Raw genomic sequence first — 20,138 nt, forward strand, 5'->3', positions numbered from 1 at the left:
AATCACCAAACGGCACCATCCTTTTACTCATATTTAGGGAAGAGGCCATCTTAACCACGAGAAAGAGGAGTTTGCTCACGATCACCCACATGTCAAGACCCTGGAGGAGGTGGTGCACACAATCAAACCCACCGCGATCATAGGTGAGTCTACCTGGACGGTCACATTGTGATGTTTTAATGGTGTTAAATAAAACCCCTTTTATAATAACCCACATTGTTGTTTCATCCATTTGTGGTCATTCCTGAACAGTTGTGGACAAACAGAGAAACTTATTAAAGGTAAATTAGTGTCTAGCTTTGTTTAGCATAATAAAAAAGATAGTAATTTGCTCCAAATCAACTAATTCACAAAGATTTTAAATCTTCTAATTCAAACACTGTGATGAACTGGAAGATATTCTCAGTCTTTTAATCAACTGTCGTACCACTGTGATAACATGACACCTTCTTGGTAGTAAGACTAAAGAAATTATCAGAAAATAATTACATAAGCACAAACAAATCCATAGTTGAAAATAGTACAATTTGGAGATCATTTTTTTCTAGACAATAATCGACTCATGTTGTCTGACTCCTACAAATGGCACAATTTTATTCATAGTCTCATCGAAGCTTGTGAACTTATAGTAATTTCTGTGGATTCTCTGTTCTATTTCCTGAACATGAAGGAGTGGCTGCTGTCACAGGAGCATTTACTGAGAAGATTATCAAAGACATGGCATCCTTCAATGAGAGGCCGATCATCTTTGCCTTGAGTAATCCCACCAGCAAGGCGGAGTGCACAGCAGAGCAATGCTACACGCTCACAGAGGTACTAACCAGCCTCAATGTGGAGTTTAGGTGCCCCATTTAGAAAGCATAGAAAAGTTTGTAATTGATTAAAATCAGGTTTAAGGTAAACTACATTCTGTGTTTCACACCCAAATATACTATTGCGTGTAGGTATGAGAAATAACAAAAACACTGAATGCTTATCCTACCTCATACAAAGACCACAAATAAAAATGTATTCATTTATTTTTTATTTTTTTATGAACTCTGCAATATTTAGCTTGTAGTCTTTTTTTCTGTGCTTATATTGATACAGTACTGTATATTATGGCACATTACTGCCCAAGCTTTATTTTTTATGAGAAATTGTGTAAAATCGATTAACAAATACAGCTTCGTAAGCTGTTTTATTTGACGCACATGGTCAGACTTTGAGGTGGGTTTATATTCAACACGTCAGGAAGTTCAACACAAAGGCCTAGTCAACAACTGATAAGAAATGTTGAGGCTCTGTAAGAATTCACCAAAAACAATATATAAAAAAAAACTAAACTTTCTTGCCTTTTTTAGGATAATGATAAAAGAATAAGACAATGGAAGAATAAAAAGAATGGACACATGGTTGGCTGTTTTTCAGCTTGAATTTACAAAACATCTTCTTTCTTGTCAGAAAGCACAGTAATCCGGGCAAATGTTTCTCCACAGCCCCCTAGTAATCTCCGCAGTTTATCTTTAAAGCTATAGTGTGTAGTTTCTGTCTCCCCCAAGAGGAATTCTAAGTAATGACAACAAAACTGTTGGCGCATCAATGTGATACAAGCCCAATGTGATCGTGCACCACCCCCAACCCTTCCTCCAACCAGTTGCTAGTAGCCAAGGAGAACCGGGGGGATTAAATAAACATGATGGACTCTTCAGAAGAGTTCTTCTCTCTGAAAGTTGCCCGACGACACTAGTTTCTCAACATAGCCACACTGAGAAATACAGAGAGTTGTGTGGAGCTGATGTTTTTAATTAGCTTTGTAGCAACTCATTCAGCAATGACTTGAATGTAATGGACATTCGTTAACATCAAAAAGTTACGCACTTAAGCTTTAATCAAACAAACAATCAAGAAGAAAACCTATCTTCCTGTTATCTCCAACTGACACACTTCATGCCCATGTTTTCTGTCTGTTCTTCTTCAGGGCCGTGGCATCTTTGCCAGTGGAAGTCCGTTCAACAAGGTGACGCTGGCTGATGGACGCACCTTCTACCCCGGCCAGGGAAACAACGCCTATGTCTTCCCTGGAGTCGCTTTGGGTGTTATTGCCTGTGGAGTGCGACACATATCTGACGACATCTTCCTCACCACAGCCGAGGTATTGTCTTCAGTTACCACATATTTATGATAAAAGACCGGTAGTCAAGTTTTCTTCTACTTCCAATCAACTTTACTGTTTCAGGCGATAGCTGACATGGTAACCGAGGAGAACCTGGCTGAGGGAAGACTTTATCCTCCTCTCAACACCATAAGAGAGGTGTCCTTCAAGATTGCAGTGAAGGTGAGTGATCTTTCTGTGCGATCCGCCCTCATTCCTCACAGTGCAATGAAATATGTAACCTCAATCATTTATTTCAATTATTATGGGGGTATGTTGTGGCACGTTCGTTTTCACATGGAGCTGAAAACTGACTTAATCCAACCTTATTTATTATGTCTCCCAAAGTGTGCTTGTTTGTGTTTACATACAATAAAAATTGGAGGTCTCAACAAAAATGTTAACATGCTGATTTTCTAAAAACATTCTGTCAATATTATAGGGTATATTGTGGTAATTACTGTGATTGGAAATAATATCCGCAAATGGCTAACCAAGTTTAGACATTAGAGAATATTCTTCTTTGTACATTAAACTATTCTTATTAAATTCTTTTTATTCCTTAATTTAGTGCGATGATGATAAGGGTCCGCTTTAAGATATTAAAGCTGAGGTTCTATTAATTGCATATGGAAAATTTCAACTTTACTGAAAACTTTTAAAGCTTTAATTATCCAAATTGAAATTAAATAGTAATGATAAAATTAGTAACAACAAACATGTTTTCGATATTATTTATTAAAGATAAATGCTGGCAGGACTGTGTGGATGTGATTTTATCAGATTTGACTGACATTAGACTGATTTCAGTTTTTGCCAAATCCTGATTGGCGCACAGAAGTACGTGACATCACCATTTTCTCAATGAGCCCCGTCCGCTTTAAAATCAGCGAAAAGTACACAGAGGAAAACAAAGAAACCTCTAAAAACAGTTTTGACTTTGGCGGAAAATCTTGTGTTCATATTTGATCTCATCACTTGTAGAAGCTGAGTGATAAAATAAGTTTTCAGTCTTTATAAATCTAATATTTATGTCTGTTTCTGTCTCTGCCAGATTGTCAACCATGCATACAAACACAACATGGCTTCGCTGTACCCTGAACCTAAAGACAAGGAGGCATTTGTGCTGTCTCACATCTACAGTCCAGATTACGACTCCTTCACTCTGGACACGTACAGCTGGCCACAGGACGCCATGACCGTCCAGGACGTGTGATTTGGACTCTCTCAACTCTATATGCTGCCGTGGTGTTGCATTGCCTCTGTTCAGAAACGTTGCCAATGATGCTCACATTTTAACTTTTTTTTTTGCTTGTTTCTTTCATTTATAAATATTAAGTCTCTTCCCTCCTTTCAGACGGTCAGTGGTCATAATTCAAATGTCTCTATAGTTCTCTATGACCTCTAAATTGTTAAAATATCACGTATTTTTTCTTTCAGTGTTGTACTTTTAGTTTTTAACTAGTTCTCTGTAGCAGATTGAAGGTCTAACAGATATATTTTATAGCTGCACACACACACACAAACAAACAGCATTATCAAATAGCAAAGCACGACCTCTATAACTTGAACTACACTCCTTTTACTAGATTTTCCAGATAAATTAAGATGTTGACGTATTCAGCCCAGACGGTTACTCAAAAGCAGTTTTTTAAAGAATGAAGCAAAGCTCATGCATGCAACAAGAAAGCAGTGGCTCTCAGTAACGCACAATGCTTCAGCTTGTCTTGACACAAATGACCACAACACTCCTTTTGAAGCTTAAGATAACAATTGAACAAACTCTTAGTGCCTCTTCTTGTGTGACCTCAGGACATTACTGCTCCATATTCTGAGTTAGGCTACATTGGACTCAAACCCTGTAGAGGCTTCTTCATATTTTACACTCCTATCTATTTGCGCAAATTTTAACCTGCACACACAACCAAAAACACTCCAGAATCAGCCTGTATTTCAGTTTCTCCTTCTCTGCCTCCCTGTGGGAATCAGCTATTTTTGATGTGAGGGATTTAGTGTCATAATGGTGTGCTTTCCCCTTGGATTTGTACAAAACTCTCTGTTTGTTGTGTTTTTGCCAAAGTTACTGATGAGCTGTATCTTTTACTCAACATGAACATGATGCTCTGCAAACTTTAGCACCGACAGATATGCCTGAAGTTTTTAATGGGAACATGAAACTTTTTAAATAAAATTGTCAACAAAATTAGTGTTTTATGGCATTTTTTGGAATCTGTTTGACATAAGTGACTGTCGGCCTACATTACAGCCCAATAAGACAGAAAATAGGCACATTTTCTCTTTGTGTCACACAGACCTGATATAACTAACTCTTCTCTAATCTTTACTGTCTTCCTTTGATGAACATGTGGCAGCATACGGTATGTTAATTTGTCAATATAAAACATCTAGAACAAAATTGAACGTAGAAAGGTAATCGCTGCCAAAATAAATGCATAAGTCTAGCCTCAAATGAACAGACACAACTGCGAGCATCTGAAGTGATGTTCACAACATTTATAAAAGCTGTGTAAAACTTTTGAGTGTCTGAAGGCTGACCTGTCAGAGAAGCCACCAAAAAGAATTCTACTGAAAATTTTTGGTGGGATCCAAGAACAACTAGCACACGATCTGTTCTTAACGTGATGTATGAGGATATCAAAGCTGAAAAGATGTTACTCAATAAGTTAAACTATGGTTGACAAAAGAATAGCAGGTTTTGTTGTTTAAATAATGCTTGAAGTAATCTTAGAAACAAGAACTCACTGAGTCTTCAGCTTTGGCAAAACTAACAAACAAACATATGCATACATATAAAGTCCGAAATTTGACCTTGAAAGAATACCAACTAAGCTAAGGTAACAATACTGCAGACGCACACAAAACACTTTGGTAAGAAAAGCAGAAGGGAATAACACTCACTGTGCCAAAGTAAAAATAAATATTCAAAAAAATAAATGTAACAGGCGAGTAAACAGAGATTAGTACTACAAGTCTGACAAATCTCTCCGTAAAGACAGTTTTAAAGGGTATATAGCTTTGGGGAACACTTGATTGAAGAACTGGTTGATGGATTCACACAGTAAACTCCTCAGTTCCCTTCAACAACAAGATCCACTATTGTTACTCTTCTTCTATATCAGTTGGCTTTTTTTCTTCTCTGGGCAAATGTAAGACAACAGTGTGTCTATCATGTGCTTGACGATGACTGGAGGTGGATGGAGGGCGTGAGGAAGGTGGTGTGCTAAACTCATTTGCCAGGCGTCCACCAGCAGAATGTTGAGTCCCTTGAACATGGACCTGAGCACCTCATCGAGCTGCAGGGAGTACCAGTCACTGTTGTACAGGCTCACCTCTTGGTCCAGGGCTTGGAGGTTGCCTGAGCGGATCACAACAATCGTCGCCGGCGCTCGTTCAAGAAGTCTCACCAGAGACCGCCTAATGTGACGGAGCCGTCTTATGTACACCTCGACAGGAAAGGTGCTGAAATGGGCCCAAATACTGAGGACCACGACGGTGTTGGGACCCCCGGAGAGGCCATCCAGCTCGTTTGAAATGTACCGCAACTCAGTGGACATGACAGTGGAGAAGCGGATGGGCGGGCCATGGCAGCGGTACTTCAAAAGAATATTATGAGTGCTGTCCACTGCCATGAAAGGCCCAACGTTTTTAGGACTGTCCAGATTAAACTCCTTTAATCCTGGGAAGGTGAAATCAAAGGGAGTTGCAGTGGGAAAGATACACAAGTGTAAACATATGAGATGAAACAAAAAGACCTCACTCACCTGGTACTAAAGCAATGAGGTACTCAAACCACTGCCTGACGGTAGAGTCTCCATACATGTTGATCACTTTGTTCTTCAAACACTGAGTGATGTCAGATGATTTATTGAACTGGTGCAATGCAACGCCACTTAATGGCCTCCATGAGTCCTCGTAGTAATATCCAGACGGTGCTAGCTTAAGAGGTTCTGGTTTTATACTGCTGCTTTCTACATCTATTTCTGATAGAAAGCAAAAAAATGAATAAATCAAAGCATGTGACATGACGGACAAACTACAAACGTTACTCTGGAAGTATACCGTACCTTTCCTGGGAGGCAACACGTTGATTCTGTCAGGTCCTGAAGCGTGTATGCGAACTTTAATGTTTACACCACTAAGATAAAAGACACAGAATAAAATCAGTGTAGAAACACACAGTGTTAAGGTTAACTGGTGATATTCTATATTTTTGTTACTGAAAAACCCAACACCAATGGTGCGTTACTTTCCACCTTCCCCAGCCAATATTTGCCACTCAGCCCAGCTCTTACAAAAGACATAAAACTTTAAAAACTGGTCAAAATGTAGTCAAAAAGTAATATTCTGCATCAGAATGGTGTTTGTGGGAAAGACTCAAAATAAACTACAGTGTCCATGTTCATCGGAATAAACGAAAAATGTTACCCAGTGCTACACTGTGGCTCATTTATGTGTTACACTTTGTTAACACTTAAGGTCTATGGCACAGAGGAAAAAGCTAGATTAGACTTTGGCTAGACAGGCAACACTTGTTAGTCAAAATAATTTATTGTTGGTTTTGGTCCAGATAATAATACCTGACTTAGCCTTTTATACAACACAAATGTACGTCATATTACAACATATTTCCCTCATCCTATAATAGCACAAACCTCTGAAAAAGCAATGCTTCTCTGTTGGTGATGAGGTGTTTCAGATAGCCTCCTTTGGCGTGGTTGATTCTGGTGTCACAGCTGAGCATCTTAGGCTTGTAGCAGTACCAGGGTTCCCCTGTGTAAAGGTCTGTGTAGTTGCACAGGGGCTGGTGGTCAGGTGGTAGACACATGTTGCACACAGTAGTTTCGGACAGGAAGCCGAGGCGGAACAGGCTCTTGAAAAACACTCGATCGGGCCTTTCCTCTCTTAACCGTCGCAGCACAGCAACCGCCTCACTTGAGTGTACCAACGTAATTTCAACCTGTGCAGAACCAACCCAGAGGAGCGGAAACATAGCAGAATAAAATCCATTCCTGTGGTCCAGCACTTTACCTGCTACACCTGCTCCAAGCTCCGGTGAGTGCAGCCTGGCCAAGATGAAATCCCCGCCGTAGCGCTTGGGACGACCCTGGAAGTCATGCATTTGGACGAGAGCCTCCAGCTGGTCGCCCACGTGCCACTCCCGTGCTCCCTTAGTGGGGAGGACGGCGAACAGACTGTGCACGGGGTCACTCGTCTGGCGCAGGGCAGGTGGTGTAGAGCGAGGTGGAGGCCCGGGCCAGGCGATAGAGTCCAACAGGTAGCGCTCCTCCAGTTCATCTTCTGGGGACGGTTTCTGGCCCAGATGGGAACAGAAGGTGCGATTGTGATGAAAAGTAGGGAGATTCACTGGGACGAAGGATGACTGGATCCTGCTCTGGAGCTGGTAAAGGGCTGAAATAGTGTGGCAGTTCCAGTTCTAAAGAGAGAGGGAGGAAAGTTACGAGCTGCTGCAAGAGATGGGAACATCAACCTAGGACTCGCAGATAAAGTGTATGAAAGGGAAAAATGCTATTGCATGTTTAACCAAAATAGGCTTCCGCCTATAAAAGAGGATTGTGTCACCAAATATAGTGAATGTTACCATGTGTTGAAAATGACTTAAGCTTCTTTCAACAGTGGAGTTCTTAATAACATAGCATAATAATAATCATAATAATAATAATAATAATGTATTTCCATTCAGTTGCAAAGAAAGGTTCTGTACCATAACTGTCCTGGAAGGCTAAAGTATTATTAATAAGATACATAACACACTGTTCAAAGATAAAAGTGTAAATAAATCGATATCCGATTCCTTTTAAGATAATTGAGAAAACCCATGTGTAGCTCACTTCTCTTCTTACCTCCACAGTGTGGATGTTGCGTAGCAGGAAGTAAAGGCCAGACAGGGCTAGAAAGAGGAAGATGAGAGTATATTTGGACAAATTGCAGCACATGTTGACCTCCTGTCTCCCATGATCAGGCCCTGTTTCACTTTACGCTGTCACACCGGCGATGATGGCATCATTTCGTCTTCAGCGACTGACGCTGCCAAATGAACTCTGTCAACAAGAAGGATGAACAAACAGAACCTAGTACATCTCTTCATGTTTATAAAGAAACACATAAATACATATTACTGTTTGTACAACATTATCCATCACCCTGTTGTCTGCCTTGGTGTTGCTTTATTCTGCTGTCGCAGAAGTGTCCATAGCTCTCTCTAGTTAGTGTTGAACATTTTTGTGTAATTGTTAGAGTTCTATAATAATAATAATAACAATACATTTTATTTATAATTCCCTTTACATTTCAAATGAAATCTCAAAGTGCTACAGTAGCAAGGAGTTAAAAACAGTTTCCAGAATATAACAAAATCAACAAGCAGTAATAAAACACCATAAGACTAAAATTAAAACAATGACTGTTAAAAGGACTTTTGGAAAGGAACGTCTGTAGGCCCTTCTTAAAAATCTCCACAGTTTGTGGGGCCCTTAGGGTCTCTGGGAGTTCTGCTTTCTTTTCTGGAGAATTCCAGAAAACCCTATACAGGGGTCTCATGATCTCATTGTGGCTTCCCCCTTTGAGGGAGCCTGCAAAACAGACTCCATTCTCCCTCTAAATTGAAATTCTGCCAGCCTAGAGTTACTTACTCGGGACACATATTGGATAACTGGAGAGTGGCTTTCATATGTTTACACACCCATGCTAAAGTTGATTAAAAAGAGTAATAAAAAAAACATCTTTTGGAAATTGATCTTAATGCCTTAATTCAATTTAAAAGATTTAGGAAAATCCAACCTTTCAAAGACACCAATTTTCTTTGTGAATGAATAATGTATTGTGAATAAAAAATTGTTGTTCCTTAAAATACAGGGGGCATAAGTATACACACCCCTATGTTGAATTCCCAGAGGTGGGCAGATTCCCATTGAGGCAGGCCAGTTATTTCATGGATCCAGGTACTATGCATCCTGCTATCTAAATTCCAAAAGCCAAGAGAACTTTATCAGGATGCATTGGATCCTGGATCCATGAAATAACTGGCCTTTAAAAACCAAAATCTGCCTGCTTCTATGGGAATTTTACATAGGGGTGTGTATACTTATGCCCCCTGTATTTTAAGGAACAACATGTATTTATTTACAATACAATATTCATTCACAAAGAAAATTGGTGTCCTTAGGCATTAAGATAAATTTCCAAAAGATGTTTTTTTATTCCTCTTTTTAAATCAACATTAGCATGGGTGTGTAAACTTATGCACACCATGTCTTCTCTAAGCCGCACTTACCCCATCCTCTAGTTGCAATCTTGTCACCCAAAAGCTTAGGACAGGTAGAGAGAATCAATTACACGCTTAAGGAAAATAAACTATGCAAACAGTCTTGAAGTGGCCAGATGCTCTGCATTTTGTGCTTTATGTTGTAAGAAGTACAGCAGCAGGGTTACACACAACGCACACATACAGTCCCTGAGTAAAGTCTTGTCGCTTATCTATTTTGTAGAAACACCTGCTATTAACCTGACTTTTAATTAATCAATTGGTGTAAGAAATATCTCATATGAAAAGCTAAAACCCTCCCAAATGATGTTCAATGCACTGAAATAAATTAGTTTCACTGAAACAAGATTTATCATTTAAACAAGACAGAAAAGTCAAATTTTGGCAAGATAAAAGTTTTGTCGCCTATACATAAATTGAACAAATTTACTACAAATACTAATATATGTCAGCAAATTAAATTGCGGTGCTGTGAGATCCAAATTTAATATCTTGTATGACTTCCATGAGCTTGAAGAACTGCATCCATGCGGTTTGGCAAGGATTCATACGATGTGTTGATGAAGTCATCAGGAATAGCTAGGAAAGCAGTCTTGCATGCCTCCCGAGTTCATCAATATTCTTTGGTTTGGTCCTCCATGCTTCCTCTTCCATCCTACCCCACATATGCTCATGATGTTCATGTCTGGTGACTGGGCCGGCCAATCCTGGAGCATCTTGATCTTCTTCGCCTTGAGGAACTTTGAAGTGGAGATGGAAGTATGCGATGGAGCACCATCCTGCTGGAGAATTTGGCCTCTTTTATGGTTGGGAATATAAGAGGTAGCTAAGATTTCTTGGTATTTTACTATTGATGTTGCCTTCCACCCTGCAGATCTCTCGCACACCCCCATACTGGATGTAACCCCAGACCAGGATTTTTCCGCCACCAAACTTCACTGTTTTCTGGGTGAATCTTGGATCCATGCGGGCTCCAGTAGGTCTCCTGCAATATTTGCGGCGACTGTGGTGTAATCCAACAGAAGATTCATCTGAAAAATCCACTTTCTTCCACTTCTCTCAGCATCCATCCTTTTAGCAGGCTGTGGGCCTCGGCAAATGCCACACGGTTTTTTCATTGTCTTTTGTTTAGTGCTGGCTTCTGGGCACTGATTCGACCATGGAGGCCATTTCAAGACAGAATCCGACAAACTGTTCTGGTTGACACAGGGACTTCAGGGGACCAGGTCTCGTGGAGCTCTGCTGCAGTGGAAAATGGGCTGGCCTTGGATTTTCGAGCCAACAAACGGTCCTCTCGAGCAGTTGTCTTGCGGGGTCTGCCTGACCTGGGCTTGTCAAAAACATCTCCAGTTTCTTCAAATGTTTTTTTAATCCTCTGTACTTGATGCTGAGACACATCGAAGGTGTCTGCCACATCAGCAGTGGATCTGGTCTTCAGCCTCTTGATAATCCAAACTTTAGTCTCAGGGTGAATCTTAGGCCTGTTTGCAGATGTCTAGTTGCAGTTGATGTGAAGGTCTAGTGTACTGGGTTGTTTTTATACCACACCTGAGACCTATTGATCCATTATTAGTCACAGGTGAAGCTCATATGACAAGGCAGACAACACTTATGTCTTTGCAAAAATTGACTCAAGGGCTTTACCAAGCTGTGAATATTAGAATACTTTTTGACAGTTTCTTTTTGCACTGAAACATTATTACAGAAGCTGTTGGGATTAAAATGAGCCATTTCTTGTAAATAAATCTTGATTAGAAATATATTTCAGCGGAACTTCAGGTCAATTTGTACACAATCGACAAGACTTTTGTCAGGGACTGTAGAGCGCTACGTACACAGGTGCAAGCCCGTGCAAGTTAGGATATTTTGCTTGTGAAATCATTAGATGAAGAGTCACTTCTAATTCCAAGTGCTGCTGACTGCAAGAACTGCCCAAAAGGTGGATTGGAAACCAGAATGGACAAGATAACCAGAGACACCAACAGTTTCGTTAAATATTCATATTTGACAATCTGGAACCAGTGAATTTTGGACATTATGATTTAAAGAAATGTATAATCAAAATTGTAACCTATCAAATAATTGAGTGATCCTGTCAAAGAACCTGACGGAAAGGCCCCTCCAAAGGAACTGAAGTGGCTCCCCGGCTGCCCACCGCTGCTATGTAGGCTATATAGGATGCAGAGGACAAATTGCGTTTAATTCATGTAGCTATTTAACTGCTGAGAAATGACAATTGAGGAACCGTTTATTGGTTGCAGTTTAACAGTTGCAGTTCAAAAAACTATTTATCCCCTCATGCTTGTCTAAATCTATAGGTTGTGCCTGCTACTTAGCCTACTGTTCATTTATCCTCACTTAGACATGGTCATTTCTGCAAGTTACTTTTTAAAATGTCACTGACATGGGCAATTTTAGACCCTTTTCAATTTCCTCTCAGCCCACCCTAAACATTATAATAATACAAAATATATATTTTGAACACTTTTGCAAGGCACTGTATGTATGTGTCACATTGTAATTCCCCCTAAAGGTCTGATCCTAGAATTACCCCTGGTCACCGACGACTGTAAACATGCCTCCGGTTCACATGTTAAGGCGATCGAGACGTCATCAATAACGTTCCGATTAATAACGGTCAACTGCTGCTATCACCTTAACGACGGCAACATCAACAACAAAGAAACAGAAGGATAATAATAACGCCACTCAATACTAAATGGGTGGCATTTCTAATATAATGTACACATCCGTGTTAGCTAGCGTTAACACCGGTGATGCAGACGTTTAAGCCGTATAATGCTCCCCTACTTACACATTACGTCGACAGGTTAGCATGATGTCGGACCGTTGCACAGCCAGAGGAGGGTGGTGAGCAGTGTTGCCAGATCTTGCGAGACAAATACGCAACCAGGCCTGTGAAAACAAGCCCAAAATAAGCGACTTTTTCTACGTAGCCCCCCTAAGATCCTGGAAGAGAAAAATAAATAAAACTGTGTGCACAGTTTTACAATCCATGTGGACAGATTGGTAAACTGTACACACGGTAGGCTAGAGTTTATTTATTTTCTCCCCCTGAGCTTCAGGACAATGACCACAGGAGTAAGTTAAACCACCTTTTAACATTAGTTAACATTAGAAAACTGATGGGATTTGAAATCCCTTTTTTTCCACAGTCATTTTGAGTTGTTCCCCACGACGGGTTGAATCCATTCTTTTCCTCCTTTCTCTTTCTCCTAGTCTTTGTTATATTTCTTCCCGTATTTCTCCCACTTTATCCCGGGCATTTATTCCTCCAAAAACTCTCCTACAGTCCACTCACCATTAGTCGCTACTCGCGCATTTTCCTAACCAGAAAACAACAGACTGCCCTGCTCTGCCTCTGATTGGTTGGTACTCGTTTCCATCTGGGTCAGAGCCAATTAGAAGCAGGAAGTGGGTGGGACATAACGCTGCTGTCTATAGTGTTTATGGGGAAAGGGGCGGGATCGAGCGAGCCGGTGTAACACCAAATTCTGTGACCACCGTATCTTGTGACTGTAGGGGGCGCTGTTGCCACTGTGCAGGTTGATCTTACTCAAACAGACGACTTCGTCACGGCTCTGTTACGCTATCAGCGTAAACTGCAGGCTGTTTATAATGAAGGTTCAGCGCCGAGAGTTTAGAAATGTTGTTGTATATACATACTTGAGATATAGGCTGTATTTGAGTGACTAGTTTCTAGTTGTAAATCTAAATAAATAAACTAAGATATATGTTTCTGTGTGTGTGCGTGTTTATTCTGTTGGCCCCAAATAAACACCACAGAGCAGACTTAATCATGAGGATGCGGGTGGTATAAATAATAATAAAACTACGTCGGCAGCATGAGGCTGTTAACTAATCTACACGAGCTGTGGGAGAAAATTATCAATAACCAAGTAATAATTTGATTGTGAACTCATTGTGAATTTTCCCCATACATAAACTCATATATATTTGAACATTTCAAAATTAACCTGTCACAACAACCAAACCATTCTAGGTGGCTTGTCTTATCTTCATATGTATAGACAAGAAACAATAATCACTCTGGTCAGCATCTGGTTTTGGGACCAGGGGGTCACATATTTTGACAGCTGTTATCAGAATATGTGACCCCCTGGTCCCAAAACCAGATGCTGACCAACCTGCACAGTGGCAACAGCGCCCCCTACAGTCACAAGATACGGTGGTCACAGAATTTGGTGTTACACCGGCAAGGACAAGCTGTGTACAAGCCCAAATAAGCAACTACACTTTAGTGACAAGTCCAAAAAAACCGCAACCCGCGACAACCAATATTTGTAAGCGACTTTACAAAAAAACAAGCCCAAAGTCGCTTAGAATAAGCGGACATGGCAACACTGGTGGTGAGTCTAACTGGCCGGAGGAGAGGAGACGTCAGCGGCTAGCGTGGCATATCAGCGTCGTCGTAGTAGACAGGAACGTCCTGTTACCGAGAGCTTCCAGTAATACTGACGGGGTGGGGGGGGCAGGTGAATTTATGGGTGTCTAGCTGCGACCTCTGGTGGTCAGTTATTCAAAAAAGAGGAATTCAAACCCTCAAGCAGTGACGGACTGGTCATCTTGAATTTGGGCAGAGTCCCGAGGGGCCGCTGGCTGCCTGTTCTCTTCGTGCGTCAAAAGTTGTATCCGTGAGTTCCGCGACAAGCACAGGCGGCTTTTCTTGTAATCAAAAGTACTGACTAAACATTACAAATAGCTAAAAGTAATGAATAAACAGTTGAAACATTTGAAACACATTGTGAAATTGACCATACATTTATCTAACACGGCTGGGGGTTGGGAATCACTTGATTAAACTAACGTATGATAATAGATTATGATTATTTTATATGATTATAAAGTAGTTAAAATTAGCTCAGCTTAACAACTACAGCATTAAAGTACAGGGTACAAGTTTACATCAATACTAATGATCCAATAATATAAAATTACACTGACAGCTGCCACTCTGCATTATGAGTACTTTTATCGTAATACTTTACTTCCATTTTGTTGCTTGCACTTCTGTGAAATTTTAAATGCAGAACTGTGATTGTAATGGAGTATTTTTATACTGAGGCATTACTTTTAATGTACATCATGTTGAATGTTTTCACCACTGCTTGGCAACAACTCATGAATATGAACCAGGCCATACAATACCAAAATGTTTCACCAATTATAATGTTGTGTTTATTCTGCTGTGCTGAAACATTGTCCTTTAATAAATTATTTTAGTGACAGAATTTTTGTGTAATATATCTTCTTTACAGAACAAAGTTTGACTTGTCATAGGATGAAAAGCATATCTATATAAAACCAAATAACAATAATTGAAAAACAATAATTGCAGATTTATTTAAATGTTTTGCTACAACATTTTTAGGTGAAGTGATCTAAAGTTGATTAAAAAAAACAGTTCAGCTATTAACACTGTATGGGATAATTGATAATATGCTTGTTGTTTCATGTATAGTATGTGTATGTATATATATGGTTACAAGTCCACTATGTTCAACTCCTATCATGTATTTAACGCTGGGGATATTGAAAAAGTGAATAAGATATACCATGCCTGGTCCTTTGATCAGCAGAGGTAGCACCTAGTCACTGTATTTTATCATTAAATAATTGATTTAAGTTACAAATACCTTCTGAAGCCACATCACAGTCATTGTCTTTACACAGAGAGGGAAATGTCCATTAAAGAACAGAACAGATTAAAGTAGTGACGCACAAAAAAAACTTGAGTTAGATTCACAGTAAGGTGTAGTTTTCAAGCCAGTCCTGGAATCAGTCTTGATAAACAAAGGAAACTAAGGGCACTGCTGTTTGAGATCTGGGTCGGTAATCAAGGTAAGTGCAGTTGTCAGAGAAAGTTTTAAGGGCAATGAATCTTGATCCTACAACAGGGCCAATTTAACACACTCAGTAGTTCGCTACCGGTGTCTATTTGGTGTAGATACTCAGACCGGACCAGGAGTGGTTTCCTCTGTTCTTAGCACTTCTGATTGGTTGTCTGCTGCCTTCTGCGGGGGGGAGTTGGACTGTGGTGTTTTGCTGGGCGATACTGGTGAGGAGGGCATTGGCATTTCTGTTTTATCACTGATCACCTCCTCAGCCTCCTCCTCCCTCTGCTGTACAGACGTGAGGTACTGCTCCAACAGGCTACAGTCTGCGCTGTCCACTCCATCGCCAGCAACAGCAAAGCCACTACAAACCGGACTCAGTGTTTGCACAGTCTTCAGAGAGTCTGCTGTCCCACTGCTCAGGAAGCTATCCTCCTGCGCTGCCTGCTGATCACTTGTTAACTGGAAACCGGAGTCTGGGAACGAGACGTCTGTGCAGGGTGGGTATGTTGTGCTGGATGGAACAGGTGGGGCAGCCTCACATAGGCCAGAAGCTGAGATCTGAGCCGGGGTGACAGCTTTACCAATGCTAGCCAGATGCTGCTCCACAGACTGCTTCCACATTTGCATAGACTGGAGCTACAAGGAAAACATAGGAACATTTTTTGAACTAATGAGGCAGCCATGTAAAATGTTGTAAAGGCAATCTTAAGGTGTATTATCTCAGGATTTGATGGCAATGTCAGTCTGATGGTCTGTCGGCCCGCCACCTGGTCCTGACTGAAATATCTACTATTAAAGATGGATTGCCGTGATGAATGACCACTTCAATCACTGACCTGTGTCCACAGAAACTTTACAGCTTCTTCCTGAACCAGCCTTTGTAACCTCTCTTCTTCATACTGCTGCTGCATCCTGCGGACAAATCCCATTCCACCGATTAATAATCATTGTAAATATTAGCAAATATTTATATATCCATAACCATGTGTAATATTTGTCAAAGTACAACCATTCTCATACCATAAGTAAAATAGACATTAAACAATGCTGATGGTCAGTCACTTACATGTCCAACTTTCCAGACAGGGAGACAATGTGTTCTTGCATCCTCCGCAGGCGGATTTCACTGCGCACCTCTTTGGCCATGGGGTGACAACACCGAGTGTGCTGTCCCCTCCACCATGACTGTATTTTAACTGCTGCCCTGTCTGCTTCCATCAAACTTGATTTACTGGCACACATAGCAACTTCTTCCTGCTTGGGGGCTTCTTTAATCTCTGCCTTACCGAAGTCAGAGCAAGTTTCCAGTTGATTTTGTTGTGTGCTAACTCTGACGTCCAGTGATCCAGCTGTTGTGGCTGCACCAGAAATAACTTCCTCTTCAAGAACTCTCTCTTGCTTTTCCACTGGGGGTAAATGATGTGTCTTGCTTGTTTTGTGATGTTTGGGCTGTTCTGGCCGCTTTGGAGCTAGGGAATCAGGTTCAAATGTCTCTGTCTCGTCCTCGCTGTCGGAGTGGGTTGTTTGTGGCTCCAGATCAGACGTAAAGGGGAGAAAGGTGGACTCTGAGGAAAGCATGCTGCCATTGAGTTTCTCCTCATCTGTCTGCACATCCTCCAAATAGATGTGCTCTTCTCTGAGCCTTGGGCTGCAGACTACTGGCAATGATGGGTGGGAAGAATCACAGCTCACCCAGGTGTTAAACTGCACGACCGGTTCTGCACAAAAGTAGACACACCAAACTGTTTCAATTGTTAAAAAAGGACGATCTGCATCACAACTACTTGTGAAGAGAAACAATAAAAACTGATGCACCAGAACTTCCCCCATAGAGAGAAAAAGATGCCTTCTTACCTGCCTCCAGGACTGATGGAGCAGCAGCTGGTTGCTTTACCTCTCTGGCTCCCCCCTGTAGGACTGAATGTGAGGGACTGTGCCTCTCCACATCTAGCTGAGTTGGACGAGGAGGGCTGGGACAGCCTCCTCGAGTCTCTTCTAACAGCTGCCTTTGATGAAACCTGAGAGAAAAAAATCTCAATGTAAGCATGGGTTCATTCAAGTTAATATTTTCTACTGAGAAGGATGTTTGTTAAAGTTATCATGGCCATGAAGTGATTATTGGATGACAGTCTTTGGCAATGTGTTTTTTAAGCTTCATTTTGCAAAGCAGTACTGCTAAGTTCAGATGTATACCTCTGTTTACTGAGGATCTTCTCGAGTTTGGCATCTTCTGCGGTCTCCAGGGCCGGTGAGGATGTCAGAGGGCAAACAGTGGCCAGGTATTGAACCAGCTGAACATGCTGACCTGGTCGATATGTACGTCCTTTTCCCTGACTGTAGAGCCACTCTGCTTTGAGACTGTAATCATAACAATTATACCCAATAAATGAGAGATTCAAACATTTAAGATAGAATTCCAGCATTAATCTCAACTAGCAAATTGTAACAGCATAGGGATGTACGAACCCTTCTTTCTGTGACACTACATAGCCATCCAGGACCTTAAGGCTCAGACACCAACTCATGACATAGGGGCGATAATCAAAACCTGGCAGGGAGGTGGTGGCCATAACACAAGGGTTGCTCATAATGGACAGCTGCTCCAGTTCATGGAGAGGTGCTAAGTACGACGCCTATGGAATAATTAGAAGAAAGTCGGTCAATGATACTTAGCCTCTATAGAATTTAAATGGAGATTAGTGCTGCTGCATCAAGTAAGAGGAACGATGATTACTTCATTAAGATCCCTTATCTCATTTTCTGCCAGGGAGAGAATGGATAAATTGGCAGGTAGGTGAGCAGGCAACGTACGAAGTGTTGTGATGCTGTTTCCATGGAGTAATAGAGTCTGCAACATTGACAGAAAATGCATTAAAGATACATAAAAGAAAACTGACAAAATAACTGAACATTATTAAATAGTTGTTTTTTTTTATGCTGACTTGTGACCTCAGACGCTCACCTTTAATGACACCAGTTTGGTCAAATCCCCAATGGTAGATATGTTATTGTCAGACAGATCCAAGTGTTGCAAGGAAACACAGTTGTTGAGTTGCTCAATGACCTGTGTTAAAGAGTGTACAGTCAGTTAACATATTAACACAAACAATAGTTTTATCCATGCAATGACATTATTTTATAAATAATTTAGATATGATCAGTAAAGTATGTGAGAATCTCTCTTCTCCTCACCTTAATATTGTTCCCAGACAGGTTGAGCCATCTGAGGTGCGTCAGATCTCTTAGCCCCTCGATGTATCCAATACTGTTATTGGGAAGATTCAGGACTGTCAACTCTGTTAGCCGAGACACGCCCATCATTCTCACCAGACGATTACTGGCTACAGATAGCTAAAAGGAAAAAGACAAAGATTTAAAGGCATTAAATCAAGAAAATATGCAAGCACAGTCATCATTAGTGACTATGCTATATGTCTGCAAAGAGAGGGAAAACCAGGAAAGGGTTTCAAAGGGTTGAACTACCTGCCGAAGGCCTGGGCTCCTTTCCAGATGGTCCAATTTCATTATGTGGTTACGGTCCAGGATGAGAGTGTGAGTGTCTTCGGAGCAGGTAAAACTCGGATCCAGCTTTTGCATACCCCGGTCTGAAAGATCCACCACGGGTCCTAGTAAGAGCAAAAAAAAAAAAAGGTGAGATAAGATAGACTGGAAAACTACACAGAGTATTCTGTTGCTAATCACCATGGCTACATGCAGCTAAGCATACATACAGTATACACCACAAGCAATGCTTGGGGCAGACACTCGGCTACATTTACACATAAAAAGGTCAGCTTAATGTAATTAGAGTTATCTTGAGTTAGGCTGCTTGAGACTGAAAAATAAAACAAAACAAAACCAAAGTTTGAAAAATGAGGGCATTCACCAGAGACTATCTGGTATAAAGCTTATAACTCAGGATAAGCCCAGGTTGCACTGGTTTTGTTTTAATCTGTCTCTGCAAGTCCTCCAACTTTATGAAAGTCGAAATCACTGCAGAGAACCTTCAATAAAATAGCATTAGCTAGAGAAGACAAGATAAGGTGAAATCAAACCACTTTTGGTCGGACGGTAGAGCTAACGTTACTTCTATTTAAATATAATAAATTAAATAATAAGTAACAAAAGACTACCCTTTACTAGCTAACGTTAACGTTACCTAGACAACTTGCAGAACACACAACACAACATGATCTGATATTTAAGTATATCTGATATTTAAACTTTGCTACAAGGCAATTTACAAATCTGACGCCTTAGGACCGCCATCGGATGTATTGATCTACATCCTCTGACAGACTTGATGTTTGCAGCCAATGTTACCTAATGGCAGTACTCTAAGGTGATGTACGTTAGCTAGCAAAGATAGTGTATTGGTATCCGTATGCTACCAACACGCAAAAATGGACCATCGCTGGGTCTGACCAGAACAAACTTAGAGCCACTTACCAGCATTTGTATCGAACTGTAAATCTGATACACCCATCCTGTCGCCTCAGGTAACACCTTAGCTCGCTAACGACTCTACTGGCGACAGAGTGTTATGTGAAAGATGTAGCTAGCTAGCAAACGTTAGCGTGTCTGTCGCTTGTCCAACGGCTACTCCGAGGAGGTTGTGGGAAATGTAGTTCAAACAGACTGTCTAGCTCATAACAGTGTGGCGTCATGTTTTCTTGAAAAGACTACACTTCTCGTCGTTTTTCACCGCCAGCCAGGTTGTAGTAAAGAAAGCATGACCTAGCTAATAAAGTTAATGATAGAAAAAAAATACAATGACTAAAAGTGAATAACTTTTTAATAATTTGCTCGATTCACTTCTTTA

General features: G+C 40.8%; 3 protein-coding genes across 4 annotated transcripts in view; 1 reads left to right on the forward strand and 2 right to left on the reverse strand.

Moving 5' to 3' along the window:
• me3 (malic enzyme 3, NADP(+)-dependent, mitochondrial) overlaps window positions 1–4,337 on the forward strand; it is a 26,769-nt gene extending 22,432 nt beyond the window's left edge. The window contains exons 11-15 of the mRNA XM_032529195.1: window positions 38–143; window positions 671–813; window positions 1,961–2,134; window positions 2,219–2,317; window positions 3,189–4,337. Coding sequence (XP_032385086.1) covers window positions 38–143; window positions 671–813; window positions 1,961–2,134; window positions 2,219–2,317; window positions 3,189–3,350 — 684 coding nt within the window. The 3' untranslated portion in view covers window positions 3,351–4,337. The remainder of the gene's footprint in view (window positions 1–37; window positions 144–670; window positions 814–1,960; window positions 2,135–2,218; window positions 2,318–3,188) is intronic.
• On the reverse strand, window positions 4,054–12,516 carry nxpe3 (neurexophilin and PC-esterase domain family, member 3). 2 transcript variants are annotated; one of them, XM_032529196.1, is made up of 6 exons: window positions 12,253–12,516; window positions 8,017–8,214; window positions 6,808–7,589; window positions 6,220–6,290; window positions 5,917–6,135; window positions 4,054–5,831 (listed from the first exon to the last, which is right to left on the reverse strand). In XM_032529196.1, exons 2-6 carry the CDS (start codon window positions 8,107–8,109, stop codon window positions 5,266–5,268), a joined length of 1,731 nt encoding a protein of 576 aa, XP_032385087.1. In that variant the 5' UTR covers window positions 8,110–8,214; window positions 12,253–12,516; the 3' UTR covers window positions 4,054–5,265. The 2 variants fall into 2 exon arrangements, with proteins under 2 accessions (XP_032385087.1, XP_032385089.1); XM_032529198.1 differs by lacking the exon at window positions 12,253–12,516 and adding an exon at window positions 11,989–12,231.
• Window positions 12,517–14,808: 2,292 nt separating this feature from the next.
• Window positions 14,809–19,947, reverse strand: cep97 (centrosomal protein 97). Its single transcript, XM_032529164.1, has 11 exons — window positions 19,766–19,947; window positions 18,800–18,942; window positions 18,509–18,667; window positions 18,279–18,380; window positions 18,051–18,164; window positions 17,783–17,949; window positions 17,510–17,674; window positions 17,171–17,334; window positions 16,383–17,034; window positions 16,153–16,228; window positions 14,809–15,952 (listed from the first exon to the last, which is right to left on the reverse strand). Exons 1-11 carry the CDS (start codon window positions 19,800–19,802, stop codon window positions 15,431–15,433), a joined length of 2,301 nt encoding a protein of 766 aa, XP_032385055.1. The 5' UTR covers window positions 19,803–19,947; the 3' UTR covers window positions 14,809–15,430.
• Window positions 19,948–20,138: the final 191 nt, after the last annotated feature.

Source organism: Etheostoma spectabile, chromosome 11 (genome assembly GCF_008692095.1).
Source record: "Etheostoma spectabile isolate EspeVRDwgs_2016 chromosome 11, UIUC_Espe_1.0, whole genome shotgun sequence".
Taxonomy (NCBI): domain Eukaryota; kingdom Metazoa; phylum Chordata; class Actinopteri; order Perciformes; family Percidae; genus Etheostoma; species Etheostoma spectabile.

Excerpts from the sequence above, each read along its gene's own strand:
- nxpe3 (XM_032529196.1), bottom strand. The coding sequence starts at position 8,109 with ATGTGCTGCAATTTGTCCAAATATACTCTCATCTTCCTCTTTCTAGCC. Across the intron at positions 7,590-8,016 it reads GCAACATCCACACTGTGGAG|AACTGGAACTGCCACACTAT; the intron begins GTAAGAAGAGAA and ends CTCTCTCTTTAG. Across the intron at positions 5,832-5,916 it reads CCTCATTGCTTTAGTACCAG|GATTAAAGGAGTTTAATCTG; the intron begins GTGAGTGAGGTC and ends TCACCTTCCCAG.
- cep97 (XM_032529164.1), bottom strand. The coding sequence starts at position 19,802 with ATGGGTGTATCAGATTTACAGTTCGATACAAATGCTG. Across the intron at positions 18,165-18,278 it reads CCAAACTGGTGTCATTAAAG|ACTCTATTACTCCATGGAAA; the intron begins GTGAGCGTCTGA and ends TCAATGTTGCAG. Across the intron at positions 17,950-18,050 it reads AGATAAGGGATCTTAATGAA|GCGTCGTACTTAGCACCTCT; the intron begins GTAATCATCGTT and ends ATTATTCCATAG.